The 18,478-nt window shown below is 45.3% G+C and overlaps 1 protein-coding gene across 2 annotated transcripts in view; it reads left to right on the top strand.

Moving 5' to 3' along the window:
* Positions 1–13,287, top strand: part of LOC119399294 (calumenin-A) — a 30,125-nt gene extending 16,838 nt beyond the window's left edge. For both annotated transcript variants that reach the window (XM_037666109.2, XM_037666108.2), the window contains exons 3-5: positions 442–675; positions 8,859–9,145; positions 12,427–13,287. In XM_037666109.2, the coding sequence (XP_037522037.1) occupies positions 442–675; positions 8,859–9,145; positions 12,427–12,696 (791 nt within the window). In that variant the 3' untranslated portion in view covers positions 12,697–13,287. The remainder of the gene's footprint in view (positions 1–441; positions 676–8,858; positions 9,146–12,426) is intronic.
* Positions 13,288–18,478: the final 5,191 nt, after the last annotated feature.

The following is an 18,478-nucleotide window of genomic DNA, read 5'->3' as shown; positions in this document are numbered from 1 at the left end:
TTGTTTTATCATTTAACATGGACTTTAGTCGTCGGGATGGAGATGTACCACCAATCATCAAAGTGGGTGCCAGACATCAATATACATTGTGCAAACTCTCTTATATCAATGTACAGTAAGCATTCAGCTACTTCTGTAACGGCACGCTTTACTTTCGTGTTATTCCGATTCCTATGACGGAGGGATCAACCATGTCATTATTATTATTATTATTATTATTATTATTATTATTATTATTATTATTATTATTATTATTATTATTATTATTGCGTCTTTAGAAGAAAAGTGTCCTGTAACCGAACTGCGCCAGCATTATGAGCGCGAGCCGTCGAGTACACACTCTTCATGTATATTTGGCTCAACGCGTGTTTAATTGGATGTTTTGGCTGTCATAACTGGGCCACGCTTATAATTCGGGCGCTACCTTTCATCCCGGCGCAGAGGTTGTGCAAAAGCATCTGCACAAACTGTTCGTGGAGGAGCTGGACAAGGATGGCGACCAGTACGTCAACGCGGCCGAGCTGAAAGAGTATCTCAAGAAGTTCCACAGCCGTCTCATCCTGGACAGTATCGACAAGCAGTGGGTCTACTTCGACAAGGAGATGCAGGAGAAGACACCCGGCGTCAAGGTGCTCAAGTGGGAAACCTACAAGAAGCTTTCTTTCCCGGACAGAGGTCAGTACACATGCGCTCGTGTTTGCTAACACGCATCATGATTTTTTTTTCGCTTCTCCCCCCCCCCCCCTCTTTTTTTGGCGACCAGATAAAGCACATAGTGCTTCCATTTGAGCGAAATAGATTTATATATGTCTGTTACATCTGTACTTGGCTTCGAGTATCCAGCATCTTCTGGTTCAAGAGTTGCTGTTATTTATCTTTGATGAAAACCAGCAGATAATTAAGTCAAGAGAGGCATAGGGGACGTTAATTGTACTGTGTTATGTGTGTTTTAACAATTGAGATATAGATGTGGAGAAAGTAAAGTGGACAAAGAGACAACTTGCCGCTGGCAGGGACCGACCTGTGACCTTCGGATGACGGTTCGGTCGCAGGTTCGGTCCCTGCCAGCGGCAAGTTGTCTCTTTGTCCACTTTACTTTCTCCACATCTATATCACAATTGTTAAAACACACTTAAAACAGTACAGTTAACGTCCCCTGTGCCTCTCTTGGCTTCATTATCTGCTGGTTTTCATTACGAATCTATCAAACGAAGAAGCGAGCCCTCAAAAATTCCTTTCCTCCATTCAGTTATTTACCTTTATAACATTCCCTAATTTATTTATTTATTTATTTATTTATTTATTTATTTATTTATTTATTTATTTATTTATTTATTTATTCAACAACACTACCGATACTATTCGACATCATTGGAGGATGAACACTATTAAAATGTCACATACAAAAAGTCATAAAAGAGAGAACAAAACAAAAATTGAATAGTGCACTGAAAATTGATTAGTACAGGGCAACCTAGACACTGCTGAAACCACTATACAATAGCGGCCGTAGAAAACCTCAGCAGCACGAACAACAGTAAAAATGAAAGTATTTCGCGTGATTATGCGCGTTTTCAGTCGTTTTCAGTTGTATATTACTCAAGTTGTTACTACTAGCCGGTGATATCGAAGCCAATCCTGGCCCTCTCTCTGATTCTTCGTCGCGCGAACTTGTCAGTGCAATGAAAGAGCTACAATCTGGGCAGGCAGCGATACTTGATGAATTGAAATCAATCCGTCTAACACTTTCGGATCACGAGAAATCGTTCAATGAATTTAAAACAAGACTTGAAAAAATTGAATCGGAGTGCTTGTCGTTCAACACTCTGCAAGTTGACGTGAAAAAACTTCAAGTAGCTACTGATGAATGCGCAAGCCAAGTTTCATCGCTGTCTGCTCGGATGGATGATGCGGATAACAGGTCCCGTCGCAATAATCTTGTTTTCTTTGGTGTCAGTGATACGCAAAAAGAATCTTGGCAAGAAAGCGAACGACTAATCCTTGATCTCTGCAAGACATCCCTCGGTCTAACTATTGATTCTAGTTCTATTGAGCGTGCGCACAGACTGGGCTCCTACAAACATGGTAGAAATCGACCCGTAATTGTTAGGTTCGGAAATTTTAAAGTAAAACAAAACATCCTTTTTCAAAGCGAAAAATTCAAAGGATCTGACTATGGTGTCAGCGAAGACTTTTCTTCGCAAACGCGCTTAGCCCGCGAATAACTAGTGCAGTTTGGGAAGGCCCGTAAACTTGACTTCAAGCTCCGATACGACACCCTTTACTGCAATAACAAAACCTACATTTATGACCACTCTGCGCAGAAGGTCGTTGAGCGTGTATCCTAGCGCCAGATTACACATCGAAATGAACCGAGTCGACCACGTCGTACGCCCCTGTCATTCCTATACACAAATATCCGTAGCTTAATACCTAAGCGGGACTTGCTTTGTAGTCTCGTTCCTCATCTTCGGCTAATGTAGTCTTATTAGCCGAAACATGGCTTAATTCGTCTATCCTAGATTCTGAGTTGTTACCATCATTTCCTAATTTTGATGTATTTCGTAAAGATACACCCGATGGCTCGCGTGGTGGTGGCGTTCTTATTGCCACAAACCGGTCCTTGCTTTGCACGTCAGTAAAACTATTGTCTAATGTCGAATTCTTCTGGATTTGTTGTAATGCTACGTTGCCGCGTATGCTTATCGGTGTCTGTTGTCGACCACCTAGTAGCGTCAGCTCGTTCAATGAAAACTTTCATGAATGCCTGCAAACCATCAAGGAAGCCTATCCTAACTCTCCTATCGTTATCTTCGGTGATTTCAACTTTCCTTTGATCGACTGGACTAACCCTGCAGTCACGCTGTCAAGAAATAGCTTCGAAAGTGATTTCCTGAACACATGTCTTACATTCGGCCTATCTCAACTAGTCACTGAGCCAACACGCATTTCAAATCATTCTTCAAACATTCTCGACCTACTATTTACAACAGACGCCGACATCTGTTCCTCACTGACTTATCTTCCACCACTAAGGGATCACTGGGTTCATGGTACCTTGTCCAGTTATATAAAGAACAGCAAGAAAACTTTAAAAACTCTGACACTGTACGACAGAGGTGACTACGCTTCTATGGCTGATGAACTAGCCGTCTTTTGTGATGAATTCGAAAATCATTATTACTCGCGCTCCATTGAAACTAACTGGTCAATGTTTAAAAATGAGATATTACGTCTAATCGCAAAATATGTCCCCACCATTACTGTTAAAGAGCGAGCACAGTCCCCGTGGCTTAACGGTAAACTAAAGAACCTCAACAATAGGGAAAAAAGATTATTCAGATCTGCTAAGCGTTCCAATTCTACCACTGCTTGGGCGAGATACTTCACTGTAGCTGAGGATTATGCAACTTCAATCACGCAAGCCAAACGTCACTTTTACGGAACCACGCTACCTTCTTTGCTGCGCAACAATCCCGAACGGTTCTGGAAAACTATAAAACCCGGAGAGACGGGTGGCATTTCACTAATCGATTCTAATAGTTGTCCAATTGCCAAAGAGGATGTCGCTATTGTACCAAACAATACCTTTTGCTCAGTTTTCACCCCTGAAACCACTCAGAACCTTCCTTCATTTCCGTCCTACGCGCATTCGCTCATGAATTGTATTACCTTCAGCCCAAGTGGCATTGTTCATGTCATCGACAACTTAAAAAATTCGTCAGCTGCTGGAACTGACGGTATCAATACCAAGGTGCTCAAAAACACTGAACGTGTAACCAGTGTTATATTATCGCTAATATTTCAGCAATCACTAGATACAGGTTCTGTACCAGAGGACTGGCGGATCGGGAAGGTCGTCCCTGTCTTCAAGAAAGGTAGTCGGTCGTCTCCTAACAATTACCTTCCCATATCTATCACCAGTGTCTGTTGCAAAATAATGGAGCATATCGTGTACTCTGAAGTAGCGCGTTTTTTGTCTGCTAACAATTTTTTCCATCCCAATCAGTATGGTTTTCGTCCCGGTCATTCTTGTGAAACTCAGCTAGCCCTTTTCCTGCATGAAATTCACTCGCACCTTGATAATAATATCCCCGCTGATGCCATATTTCTTGATTTCGAAAAAGCATTTGATAAGGTTTCCCATCATCACTTACTGCTTAAACTTTCATGCCTGAACTTAGACCCCTCCGTGCTCAACTGGATTCGCGAATTCCTAACCCATCGCAGGCAGTTTGTTGTTGCTAACTCCTGCAAATCTCCCCTCTGGCGTTCCAAAAGGTACGGTACTAGGCCCCCTCCTCTTTTCAATTTACATTAACGACTTGCCACGTAACATCAACTCTAACATTAGATTATTCGCTGATGATTGCGTGCTGTATCACCCTGTAACTAATATCTTACATTCTTCCGTTTTACAGACAGATCTTAACACTATACAGGAATGGTGTAAAGACTGGTTAATGTCCCTAAATATTAACAAAACTTTTGTAATGACTTTTCATCGACGTAAAGACTACATCGCTAACACTTACACTCTACACAATTACCCCGTAGCCGCTGCTAACACTACCAAATACTTAGGTGTTCATATCTATCTGATTTAACATGGTCACAACACATAATTGGCATTACTAACTCTGCTAATCGAGTTCTCGGATACCTTCGTCGCAACCTTGCCTCGGCACCTTCTTCTACTAAACTAATAGCTTATAAAACACTCGTAAGGCCTAAACTTGAGTATGCTAATGCCATTTTTGATCCTCATCAAGCTAACCTTTCTACTATGCTCGAATCCATCCAGAACCGTGCTTCCAGATTCATTATCGCGAATTACTCGACTAACATAAGTGTGTCAGCAGTCAAATCTCAACTTAGCCTTCCTCATCTTGCCACTCGCCGTAAAGTTTCACGTTTGTGCCTGTATCATAAGTTCTTCCATTCCTTGCCACCAGGCAATGCATTCATCAGACCTGCACATCGGACATCGCGCCATTCTCACCCCAACGCCGTCTATTCCGTATGCTCTAAAACAAACACCTTCCAGAAGTCATTTTTCCTGCAGACTGCGCAAGACTGGAACGACCTTCCCGCCCACATCGCCATGTCATCCCAGTTTGCCCAATTTAAAACTGCATAAAAAGCCATATTTTATCCTTGTAAATGTGATCTACTGCTGTTTTTCTTTTTTTTGTTGTTATTGTTGGTGCTGTTCTTGCTTTTTTGGTTTCTTTTTATCTATCATGTTTTCTTGCCCACCCTCATGTAATGTCGCTCGCGACCCTTGAGCGTGAAAAAAATGCATTCAGTCCCAGCTGTGCATTTAGTCCCAGCTTTTAGTGCAAGCTTGCAAAAGCCACGCCACTCAGTTCGTCGAGTGCTCGACGGGGGTGGTATATGAAATCCCTCTGACTTGCGGGAAAGTATACATCGGCCAAACGGGCCGGTGTATAAATGAACGACTAAGGGAACACCAGCTTTCGATAAAGAACGGACAAGGTTCTAATTTGCCTATTCACTGCAGCGCATGCCCATCGACTGCCTGTGGCAAACCGTGCCAGCCTTTGCTGGCAACAACAAAAATCTTGAGGCGTAGTCAGAACCAGTTGGCACGCGAGCTTGCCGAGGCTTTCTTCATCAAGAAAAAAAAGAGGCGTTTGCGTCAGTGATACCTCCATAACATTGTACAATAATGAAAGCAGGTTTCTCGCATGCGCATAGATGATTTTGCGGTTTGTGTCGCATAAATATGCGTTTTGTTTTCAACAAAATTCAGTCGTGAGTCTGCGCCCGTCCTCGTTCACTTTCTTGTCCGTGTTTACTTTGCGCAGCACCTTGTTTCATGTTCAAGTCGCAGCTGATACATTAATACAGTAAAACAGTATTATCGATCCGCTTCAGCTTCCATCACGTTGATTATTAATTATGCTTTATTGAAGGAAAGATCTTGGGAGCCTGGTCGCACAGCAACTCAGCCCAGAAAGTCACACGAGCCCTCCTGCGGTACATGAAAGCAACTTCATTGAGCGACCGCCTGTGAAACTCGGCACTGTGTGTGTGATGTGAAATGTGTCTCTCTTTTACTCCGTTATTGCCATCCCCATGTGTAGGGCAGCAAAGTGGACGTATTAGTTAACCTCCCTACCTTTCCTATGTTCCTTCTCTCTCTCTTAGTACGATTTGTGTGTATACGGTATCAGCTCTGTATGCGAGTCTCGCGGTTTTCAGGATAACTTACTCTCCAAAAGTACTATGTTTGTGCCTCCGCTACCAAAGCTCGCGTGTCAGTTCATTCCAAGTGATTCACTTTCGTTGTCAGCGGTACAGAGTAGTCCCGCTATATATTATCTGCGGCTGCTCAATCTAATTTGCTCTTTTACATATGAAAAAGGACTTAAATAGCATTTCATCAAAATGTCAATTTCGACTAGCTTCGCTTTCTCGAAAACATTTCAGTGACTCTTGAGCGACCGTGGCCGATCCGTTCTGTTGCCCAACATTGATAGTTAAGTTCAGCATTTAACTTCTTTTGAATGGCGTGATGACAAAGAATGACACCGGGGTTTGGCGCGCCGATAGCTAGGGCGAAACGAAGGAGAACAGCCGGCCTCTGTTCTCTCTGCAGGCGAAAGTGCTACATTTGCGGCATGCCCCGCTGAAACAGGTGCGCAGTAGCTGCTCATTCCACACCATATTTTGGCCACCATCTCAATTGTGCTCGAAAATTTTTTTTGCTTATTTCTTGCATTGAAAGCAGTGAATTGCTGGAACATTTTGGAGCCTTACTAATTTCGCAGAATATCGTTTGTCAGAAGAATTGTTCTGAGAGTATCTTTTCTCGTTTCAATACCAAACTTGGCTTAGATATCGAATGCGTTTGTCTAAGGTGTCCGAGGCTCACTAATATTGCTGCAATTTTTCAGTCACACACGCCTACAGAAAATGTGCCAAAATGTTCCAATGTTTGCCTTTTTTTCCTTGTAATATAATTCGCTTGGTATGAATATTCGAGTAATAAATACTCTAAAGAAGGTATATTTTGCGATAAAGATATTTTCAGATTACTGATGTTTCGAAATTTTACGAGAAAATATCACAATTTTAAGCAATCAGTTTAGTCCACATTGAGACGAAATTTGCACTGCTTGGTGCTCCAATTAAAACGCAGCTTTATACTTCAATCGATAGGAAATTAGTAGTTCTTATATGGTTTTATCACATTTTTTTTGTTTAACGAAGAAAATTATTCTTGAAGTTCCCTACTGACGCCAATGGGAAACTTCAAGGAGGAAGCTGCTGTAGGGCTCCGTGTTTTGGGATAATCCGAAAAATCCGATAAACACTCGGCGGTAAAATTTTTGAAAATTCGGTTTTATTCGATAAGCTCAGTTTTTGAAAGGGCATTTTCAAAGCTGATAATTATCGAACCAAAGGAGCGCACCTCCATCAGCGGCAGCAACCTCGTAAAGTATGCTTGTGTCTATTACAACAAGCTTTAAGGTTGTAATACGAACAAACGGAGGTGTTTCGTATTTAAGTATTTGTACTTATATGTGTGTGTGTGTTTGCGTGTTCAAACCTTCCATACATCTAAAGTACACTTAGTGCGTTCACATGTTTTCATCTTCAGATATGTCATCTAAGATTTGGGAGTACTGAGAATAATAATAATAATAGGCCCTTTATTTTTCATCAAGAAGATTAGGGAGAATGGGAGAAAAAGCTGAGAAGCAGCTTTACTGGCTCCTTCTACCCCTTTGGCGAGTTTAGAGCAGTGCACATGAACAGTCTTATTAACAGGGCAAATGAACAGGAAGTGAGCAAAATGAAAGTATGGAAAAGCAGGATTATCAGCAACCATGCAACGCATTTTTATTGAAAATAATATTAATAAGAGGGCATTGCAACAACTTATAATGCAAAATTAGACACCGAATTTCGGAGAATTAAAGATTTAAGAGAAGTAAACTCCGAAAGACACCCTCCAATTTTCAAGAAATATAAACTACGAAAACACGGAGCCCTACGTATGATCAAATGTGAAGATAGCTGTCAATGGGGAACTTGAAGAATAATTTTCTTCCTTAAAACAAAAATTGTAATAAAACTGGCCATACAAGAAGAAATGTTTATTTCCTTTCGATAAAGCTGATTTTTAATTGGAGCACCACGTGGTGTAAATTGCGCCTCAATGTAGACCTTGTGTTTTTTTTCTAGTAAAATTTAGAAACATTAGTGGTCTGAAAATATTTTTATCGCAAGATATACCTTATTTAGAGTAAGTGTTCATTACTCGGATATTCATGCAAAGCGAAATATTACAAGGAAAAAAAGCAAACATGGAACATTTTCGCAAATTGCCTGGAGGCAGGCATTTGAATCGCGCGGATACATTGCGAATACAAGCCGAGGATTACACACTAACGAGTCCAAAGTCCTTTGTGGCTCACGGTGCTTTAGACAAAGCTGAGTTCAGAGATATTTGTATAACATTAATGAAAACATTTTTTGTATTGTGTCTACTAAGCTTTACCACAATGCTGTGATATCAATGTAGAGATCGCAGTATCGATAGATGAATAATTTAACTTAAAAAGTAAATTAATAAATTTAAGTACTGTACTAAAAAAATGGACCCGAAAGGTGCTTTCAGCTGTCACACCCTTCTGACCACGTCGTATTCACTGACATACGCTAACTTTCACCGTTTCGTGTAACGAAGCTTGACATATTTGAGCCACGGTGGGGCACGTGCACTTGGAAAGCCACTGCTTCTGAACAGTGCCGTTATTTCGCGGAAGTGTCGATAGCTGGGCCAGCGCACGTGCTTGCGAGCACCACTTTCACACTCTTCGCAGACCTGGAGAAAGCCGGCGAAGAGGGGAAGCAGGCGAAGGCGATGCTGGAGCGCACCGAGCGTCGCTGGAAGCTTGCCGACTTCGACAACGATGGTGCTTTGGACAAGGCTGAGTTCAAAAGTTTCCTGCACCCCGAGGAAGACGAGCGTGTTCGAGACGTTGTTGTCACCGAGGCCACCGAGCTGATGGACACCGACAAGAATGGCATCGTCTCCTTCGAGGAGTACATGGAGCACCTGAAGCGCGTCTCCGGACCGGAAAAGGACAAGGACAAGAACTGGGCACCGGTACGGTTCTGTTTGCGCACTCTTTAAGTGCAATTTATTTATCTGGCTTCATACTTACATATACGCCACCGTGTGATCGAACCGATGTGGATGGTTAAGCGCATAATGCGCGCATGTAAAACACTGGACCGCATTTTGCGAGTCGATATCCTTTTCTAGCTAAATAGCTCTAACAACACGGTTTCAAATATTAGCACAGTGCTTGAAATGCTCCCGTTGTCGTCGGCGGCCTTCGAGTGACCGTTAGCCAGATCTTGCGAAATGTTCAGAACAGCGCGGCCTCTGGCACTTTCTACAGGACCTCATTACGCACGCTAGTTAGTGCCAAACAATTTGAAAAAATATATATTGCATCCGAATTCTTCTTAGCGTTTGTTCACAATATTTTCTCGTGGTTGTGACGGTGAAGAAAGCAAAACGCAGCCGGCAATGATGAAACGCTTTATTGGGCGGGCTCGTGCCCACTCAAAGTGTAGCGAAAGCGGCCAGCACAGGCGTCAATAATCTGATAAGCAGGAAAGTCCGTAGGAAATTTATTCATGTGGCATCGATGATTCGAGTGTTCTCGCGGCGTTAAATCCAGAATAAAGTCTGACGTTCACGTTGTGCACGTAATCTGATCGGGACGTTCTAAAATAATCGGGAATGTTCCCAGACATTCGGGCGCGGTTTGCAGAAGGCATTGGGTTAGCGTGTAGCGGGGCGATTACATCAAAATAGAAAAAGAAGCGCGCGTGGCAATATCACTGAAGCTGTAACGTCTCGTACTCTGTCTTTTTATCTGTCATTTTCAACAGTCGCACTCCGAAGTCAGACAATAACTACATTCCAAAGACAGGTACACGGCACCATACACTTGATTTTCATCTTTTCTCGCCGAGACCGGATTACCTGTGTTCGGAGGCCAGTGCGGGTAACAGAAGCTAATATGGCAATAGAAGCTAATATAACACGCAACACGAAAGTGAAACGTGTCTTCACAGAAGTAGTGCTTATTGTGTAGTGATATATGAGAGCTTGTACAATGTCTATTGATGTTTGGCAGCTATAGTACCGTTTGACGTGGATGCACCCATGTTGACGCCTATGTCTCCATCGTGACGACTAACGCCCATGATCATGATTAAGTAGTTGTGGTAACTGAAGTTGTGAACATATATTCGGACACATCGAATCGTGATTCCAGCGTAAAGATGACATCAACAAGCTCATAATCAACACTGGTACCCGATATACACTTTTTCAAAACGTCGCCACTTAAAGGAGTACTGACACGATTTTGTAGTGCAGCAAAACGGACATTTTTGGTTTCCTTGGCATGTAGTGTTAACGCTCTCCCCACACCGCATCCGGGAAACACGTATAAATAATTAAGTTTGATTTTAAAGTTTTCATCTCCCAGCATATGCAAGGCAGCTTCGCCGCATGGAGAGCCCTATGACGTTTCAAGTCAGCTCACTTGGTTTGCGAAATCTGGGTTCTGCATGCAGCCTAAATCACAGAAATCGCTGTCGGAGGCACTGGACGACAGTGCACTCATCATGAACCACGTTCGACTGACAGCAAAGGACAGCAGGTGCATATTTCGTGGGTCGCAGTCTGCCCGTGACGTCACGGGCAGACTTGACACGTCACTATGAAGCCGCCCTCTCGAAACCGAAACCGAAACTGCTGGTTGAAAGAACCGGTATTAAAAATATATGCAATGCATCCCCAGGCACCACGACACTCTTTTTGGGGTTCTCGACACCCGTGCTTTCATTTAGAGCAACAACCCGAAAAATTTAAAAATTCATGTCAGTACTGCTTTAAGCAGAGAAACGGCACGGTGTGCGCTTTCTAGAATGGTAACCGACGCCTGTGCTCATGCATACACTATCACACTGCGCTTCAGCAACACGGGAGGCAGAGGTTCGTAGCTTGAGCCGCAAACGCGTGCGTCTCGCTACACCCATGCATTCGCCCGTCGAAATCGTGTCCTTTCTGCAACGTGTATTGCAGCAGTTTAGTTAGTCGGTGCTCTCGCAATCGAAGCAGTCGGCAGCAGAGAAATCCCGTTGGTCGATGTGGAAGCTGCACTACTACGATGAGCCGGCGCACGCTAACACGAAGCGAAACGCAAAGAACGTAACTGCGTCTACGCTGCCTCGGCGACGCCAGAGCGGCCAGTGTCCCATGCTGGTATCGAGACGCTTTTTGAGTTGAGTTGAGTTTATTTACCACGTACAGTTGTACAGTAAGTGGCAGGGACAGGGGAAAAAAAGCTGTATAAAAACAGCTTGACGAAGCCCCGTGTTCACTGTGACAACAAAACGGCAAAAGCAAAGTAAACCACAAGACAGTTTAAACCAGCAATGCACATGCTTTGCATCGTAACAATGAAGTTATACAAACTTATACAACCCAGCAACGCACATGCTATACATCGGAAGAAAGAAGTATACAAAACAGCAAATAATACTACACACATAAACTAATAAAGCATATTTAAAATAGAAGTATTAGAGAGCTTACGAACATTTTCACAATTAATTCCTAATTTATTTAGTGTATTCGGCAAGCAATAATGCAATGTCTCAAAACCATAATTTGTGCACGGTCTCGGCACATGCCAATGTTCGGAATGTCAGGTTTAGGCGCGTCGAAGGATTTAATTGTAAGTTAGCTAGACTACGTATATAGCCGCGACCTTTTATGGTATCAGATCTAAAAGAGATTACTAAGGAATATTCGTAGAGCAGGTTTAATTTGATTATTTTATATTTAACGAATATTTGTAAAGTATGGGCATTAAAAGGGAGGTTAGCAACAGAACCATGACCTCCAACCATGACCTTTAACCATGACCTCCAATATCGCGCGCAATCTCGGCCTCCCACAGACGGCGCTACCGCCCCGCTCCACCCCGCCTACCTACACCGCCACTAGCGAGCACCGTGCGGGACAGAATGTGTGAAAGCTATAATGCGCGTTCGTGGTTTCCAGCACCTGCCAAGGTAGCGTAGTCGGTTGAGCGTCGGGCGCTTACCGTCGCAGCCGTAAGGTCGTGGGTTCGATCCTTAGCGGCGGATCTTTTTCTTGTTTTTTTCTTTCTCACCCGTTGGCGTCGATTTTATCAATGTCATATCCGTAACGGAAGTACTTGGTGGACCCAGGCATAAAACACTTTCATGTCAAAAATAAATAGACATAACTTTGGCTGGAAGTAGTGACAGCGCTTGAAAGATGAGGGGAAAGCTTTTTGCTCGAGCCCGATGCACGTGGACCTCTATGTTTCGCAGGCGCAGCAGAGCCACTTCAGCACGTACATGGACAAGGACAAGGACGGTGCGCTGAACGAGGCCGAGATGCGCGACTGGGTGCTTCCCAGCCACGACCGCGAGGAGGGCGAGGCCTGGAGGCTCATCTCGGTGGGAGACGTCAACCAGGACACGCGTCTCACTAAGGAGGAAGTGGCTGCACATCCAGACTACTTCATGGGCATTTTGCCGCACGAATTCTGGCAGCAGGAGGGACACGCCGGCACGGTCAAGCAGAAGGAGGAACTGTGAGCAGCACGCCGCGGGCTACCCCATGTGATAAGAGTCGTGCGTGTACAGCAACGTGGACTCCAAGTGTCGGTGGCCAACAGCGGGACGTCGCGCATCACAGACAATCGCACACTGCACAAGCAGTATTCAGTCATTGGGGTAGGGAGTCCTGGACTCGGGCGTACAAAGGACGTGGGCCTAGAAATAACTGCAGGCAGAGCAACGAACCTTCTCAACCGAAATAGTTGGCATATTTAAACATTTCACGCGAATCAATGAGAAGTTGTTACGGTAAACGTACAGCCGTACCTCTCGGCGTTGGAAAGGGAACCACCTGAGTGTCGGTCTGCGACTGTTTTTACTACACCCCAATAGCATTATTTTTGCAATCCATCGAAGCTCCTCCAGATCTAATATATTTCCCCCTGTGTATTGTGCATTTACAGTACCTCCTCGCAAGGCGCTTGTTGTATGTTGTCTTCTGCTGTAAAAGTAGCGTTTTATTTATATTCCTCCATTTCTGGCTCTCGACATCTTCCTGGATCCGGGACACTGTACAAATGCCTTGGTGCATTTCGTATTGAAAAAATAAATAAAGAGAAACCTAATAAATTTCTAAATGCTTCAACATTTTTATGCAGACCCAACGAGAGAACCTGTACCGCCTGTCACCTAAAACGAATCGCTGTAAGGAAATTGTGTAAAACTTCTAAAGTAAAAACATTGGCGGGGTTGAGTTTCAAACCTGCGACCCCACCTTCAGAGCCGAGTGACACCCCACTGGGCTAAACAGCCACTTCTTTTTTTTTCCTTTTTTTTATAGCGCAGCTGTTTTACTCTACCCTGTCCCGACGTCGTCGTCGTCGTCGTCGTCGTAGTAGTAGTAGTAGTAGTAGTAGTAGTCGTAGGCGTCACGCAGGTCACGTGACGTGAGTGCCGCTCAGCTTAGAGAGGGAAAGGGCAGCGCCGCACTTGGATGGCGGGTGAAAAGACTCGGTGACCAGGGGAGAGGGTAGAAAGGAAAGAAGCTTGCGGGATGGACCACGGAGAGGAGGTGCGACTGAAGGCGGTACGAGTCGCGGCCGCGGTGGAACGCTACCAGCGCGGCGGTGCATGTCCTGCACAGCGGCAGCGCTTGCAACGCCGCTTGAATTCCAGAGTAGAGCACTGCAGGGGCTCGGGCCTACCCGAAAACCCGGGCCCGGCCCGGCCAGTGGGCCGGGCCGGGCCGGGTAAAGTAGTTTCCACGGCGGGCCCGGGCCGGGCTCGGGCCTGACGCTCCGGATCCGGCCTTAAACGGCCTCAGGCCCTCAAACCCGGGCCTGAGGCCGGGCCGGCCGCGGGTTTGAGGTGGCGGGCTCGGGTCCGGCTTCGGACATTGCTCCGTTCTTAAAGAGCACTAAAATGAAACACTGAATTGGTTTAGACTGATAAAGTGTACTCTGAGAACTGAAATGGCATTCATCTTACCATTATGAGTTTACTAATTGAGGAGAAAATCAAGGTGAAAGTTCCATTTTTAAACGTCGCCCTGAAAACTCGGCGCGTGACGTCACAGATTTGAAACTGTATTTGTCGTGTTTTGTTGACTTTCGTTCAACGAAATTTCCGGTATGTTAGGTCTATGGCCCACCCACAGGTCAATGTATACCTCATTTTTCCGATTAGGAACTACGTAGGCCCTAGTAGGACTGTCAGAATCTTTGACGTCACGGCGTCTGCTGTGCGAATTTCAAGGTGGCGCCGGCACCTGTATTTCCTTTTGTGCGTTTTATCGCTTACCAAGAGTCTTGTCGCAGCGAGCGTCGTGATCTTGTAATTATGAAAGAGTAATTTACTGATAAAAGAAAACTCGTATTTCTCTTCAGTGTCCCCTTAAATTAGTTCCACATACGTTGTGCCTACATATACGTTTCACATTTTTAATGCGAAGCATTCCTTAGCACTCGGGCACTTTGGGCGTTTTTATCTACGTATCTATCTATGTAGCCGCCTACGTCTGGGCACTCTCCTGATCGTCTCCATAGGTTGTAATATATGAAAACTGGCAGAGCAGAGGACCAATGTATGAACAACACGACTCAATGGTCATGACATGAATAACGCAATCGCCTGTCGCGTAGGTCACGAAACCCTTTCTCTCCGTCACGTGTGCCCCATACCCGAATGCCAGAGTTCATGTTATGCGGGTATGTGCCACAGGTGATACAGATTCTCAACACAGTAACCGCGAACATACACATTGACACAAGAAGAAAGTGATAACTAAATTTAACCAGTGTTGAAGTTAACCAGCGTTCTTTAGAGTGCACTGACATCGCACAGCGCACGGGCCTTTATCATTTCGCGTGCATCGATATGCAACCGCTGTGGCCTGGATCGAACCCTCGACCTTCGGCTCATCAACCGAGCACTGTAACCGCTACACCACCGCGGCGGACGCAATGAAATTGACGGAACTGAGGACAAAACAGCCCTGTAAGACGCCCGACTACCATCCGCTCGTTCACGGGGTCTGCAACGTGGACCCCGAAGATTGCTCAAAAACCGGGGTCAGTGCTTCCTACAATAACTATGCCGAGGGGACCATGCCCCTCATCATTGCCGGTGACTTGAACATTGATTTATGAAAACCCAACAACGCCTGCTTCTTACACTGCATGACAGACTGCTTGGATGTGAACAGGGCATCACAACACCTCGTTGCCAGGTCCAGGACAGGAGGCATCATTTTGCTCAATGTGAAATATTACGCCACAGTCACTCTCCCGCGCGTGCTTCGCATAACATCGATTCTCTCGGTACGTGGGATCTGCCGAATTTTATCTAAAAAAAACGCTTTTGTTTATGTGGGGCAATCTATTTGGAGAAGCTTTATGAGGAACAATAATGAACTTTTTTTCCTTCTTGCATATGGGGCTACTTGATTTATCTGAAACAGGCGAGCTAAAACTAAATAGACCAGGCGCTTATATCGCTATTCTGTTCTTTATTTGCATTCGTTATTATTTTATATCCCAAATATTATTCTGTAATCGCAGAAATAAATGCAATATATTAAATGCATACCTCTAACTTATCATCGCAAGGGCGATCACAGAGCTCCAAAGCGGGGAAACGTTCTTGAATGTTTCAGCCTTAAACAAAAGGACTGCACGAAGTCTCATTACATAGAATTCCTATAAAGACAACTTCTCTTTCCGTGGTTCCGTCACGGCTTACAGTGTTTATGTGACGCGAGATGGACATGCACAACCTGCTTTTTGTGTCCACATTGTTAACTTCTGAGATTTTGTCTTGCTCCGCTATATCAAGGGTCTCAAACTCACCCCGGCTAACGGGCCGCATTCCCGAATATCTACTCAAAGAAGGGGGGAGGATAGGTCATAGCAAATTTCAGCTAACGTTGCCATTTGAAAACACTTTTCCATATCTCATATATGGGTTATTTCTCAAGGTTATTTGGCGGCAGAATTGCAACATATGAATACCCATCTCCAATATGACTGAAATCTGGACGCCGATTCTGAAATGTAGAGTTTTGTTTCACGGTTATGTATCAACAAATGGTGGCCGCAGGGGGTGCCTCACGAAAAAAAAAATGATTTAGCCCTGTCATGCACAGAGGGCGGCAAGAAATGTGGAGCTCACTCACACTCACTCATGGAATATATTTTGTCCTTAGGGCTCACTCGCACTCGGACTCAGCAAAATTTTCCTCAGCCGGACTCACTCGGACTCGGGCTCACGGCTCCATCTGAGTCTGAGTTAGTCGACTCACGAGTCGTTAGCGTATAATTAGCTTTTGCGATCAGGATATCAAAGCACTTAAACACTAATATCTCGCATAACCGGTGCTGTACAATGCGCATTTTGAGCTATCAGTGATTGCAATCCAGTAAGGACATTTTTATTGAAAGATATGACTCACACGAGATATTTTTATCAAGAACTTCCTTTGAAAAATTTTTGCGGGGGAGGGGCTCAAGGCACGCCTCTGATCAATAAACATTGAGCTGGCGTGTGAACGCTAGTGCGTTGAAGTATATGTGAGTACAAGTGAGTATCAACGTCAGCCGTCATAAGCTAATAGTAATGCTGAAGTTGAGTAGTTAAATCACGCCTGTGTAGCTTAAGAACGTACTTACGAAGAAAAAAAAAGGGGGGACGAAGACAGTCATGTGCGGGCCGCGGGAGGTCCGCGGGCCGCGAGTTTGAGACTCCTGCGCTATACAGTGCGAGAGATGCATGATACTGCTGCAACAGCGTTGGAATGTGCAGGAATAGCATATGTGCATTGAACAAGGCGTGGGGCAAGTATATTCACTTGACGAAATATCTGGCTTGAAAAAAGACAATTACGAATTCCGTGCCGAGTGATGACCCTTTACTTCGAACCATATGCATCCAATGAGTAAGCGTCGAGAAACTTATTCGTGCCTTACTACCAAACTGGAACGAACCCCGAAAATAGATAGAAATCGCTTCGTCTACCTTCTGCCAGTTTTACCCGCGTAATCCAATGACCACCTTCTACCAGTACAGCATTGTTAGCAAGGAATAAACCATTAAATATGTAAAAAAGTCACAGTTTCGCCACAAGGACGAAGCAATGAATGCGATAGGAAGAAAAGCGGCCCGTGATGGACGCGCTGCTACGCTGTAGAAACATCTGCCCCCCCCGCAGCAACTACCGCGCGAGCAGACAGCGTAAGGGCAAGGTTCTCCCTGCGCATCTATTAGAAGAAGCGAGCGAGCTGGCCGTCGACATACAGCGAGATGGCGCTCCTCGCGCCATCTCGCTGGTAATGAAGAAATGCCTATAAGCGCCTGCCGTCACGGAGTACTGCCAGCGATAAAGGGTGTGTATATAACGCTCGCAGTTAGCTACCTGAAGGATCTGCGTTTTGTGGCGTAGTGGTTAGCGCCATACGCTGCGGAGGGAGAGGTCGCTGGTTCGATTCCGCGCTTCGGAAGCATGTTTCTGAATTATTTTTCTTTGGGACTTTTATATATATATACATACTTATACATATACGGTGCATGACGGCGGTGACGGCAAAAACCAGCCGAGACGGTTCATATAATCGCTATCGCAATAAAAAAGAGCACGGTGCAAACCGTGCATAACGTACACTGCTAAAAATCACAGCATATCCACGTGGTGAATGATGATGAGTGGGGCGAAGCGAACTCGCGCTGCAGCATGGCGATGGCATTGGCGCGAGCGTTGTCCTTCTCGATGGAAGATATTGTGACTAGATTGTTTGAGAACCACAATCTGTTGCACACACCGCAACTATGGCCGAAACTGTTATCAAGGAAGTCCCGCTGGAAGCGCGCGTCGGCGCCTTCGGGCAGAGCCCGCCTGATGCGTTTTGCAGCCACTTCACGTGCTCGCACAGCCTCGGGCTCTGCCTGCAGTTCGCGCGCTTTCTCGCCGCTTCATGGTCCTTCCCATTTTGAAGATACGATTCGCGCCGCAGCCGTGCAGCTTCGGCCTCACGGGCTCGAACGGCGGGGTCTTCGCGCCGCAGCCGTGCAGCTTGTCGAGCAGCTTCGGCCTCGTGGGCTTGAACGGCGGGGTCTTCTCGCCGCAGCCGTGCAGCTTGTCGAGCAGCTTCGACTTCGCGGGCTCGAACAGCGGAATCTGCTTCGCGGCGTCGACGTGCAGCTTCGGCCTCGCGGGCTCTCACCTCAGGATTCTGTCTGCGAGCGCGCGCTGCCGCCGCCTTCCGTGCCCTCCGTTCCGCAGCCTTGTCTTCCATATGGCGACTCCGAGCTAAAGAGAAAGCGTGCCAAG

This window comes from Rhipicephalus sanguineus, chromosome 7 (genome assembly GCF_013339695.2).
Source record: "Rhipicephalus sanguineus isolate Rsan-2018 chromosome 7, BIME_Rsan_1.4, whole genome shotgun sequence".
Taxonomy (NCBI): Eukaryota; Metazoa; Arthropoda; class Arachnida; order Ixodida; family Ixodidae; genus Rhipicephalus; species Rhipicephalus sanguineus.
Note: the sequence above shows the minus strand (reverse complement) of the source record. Positions and strands in the feature narration are given on the sequence as shown.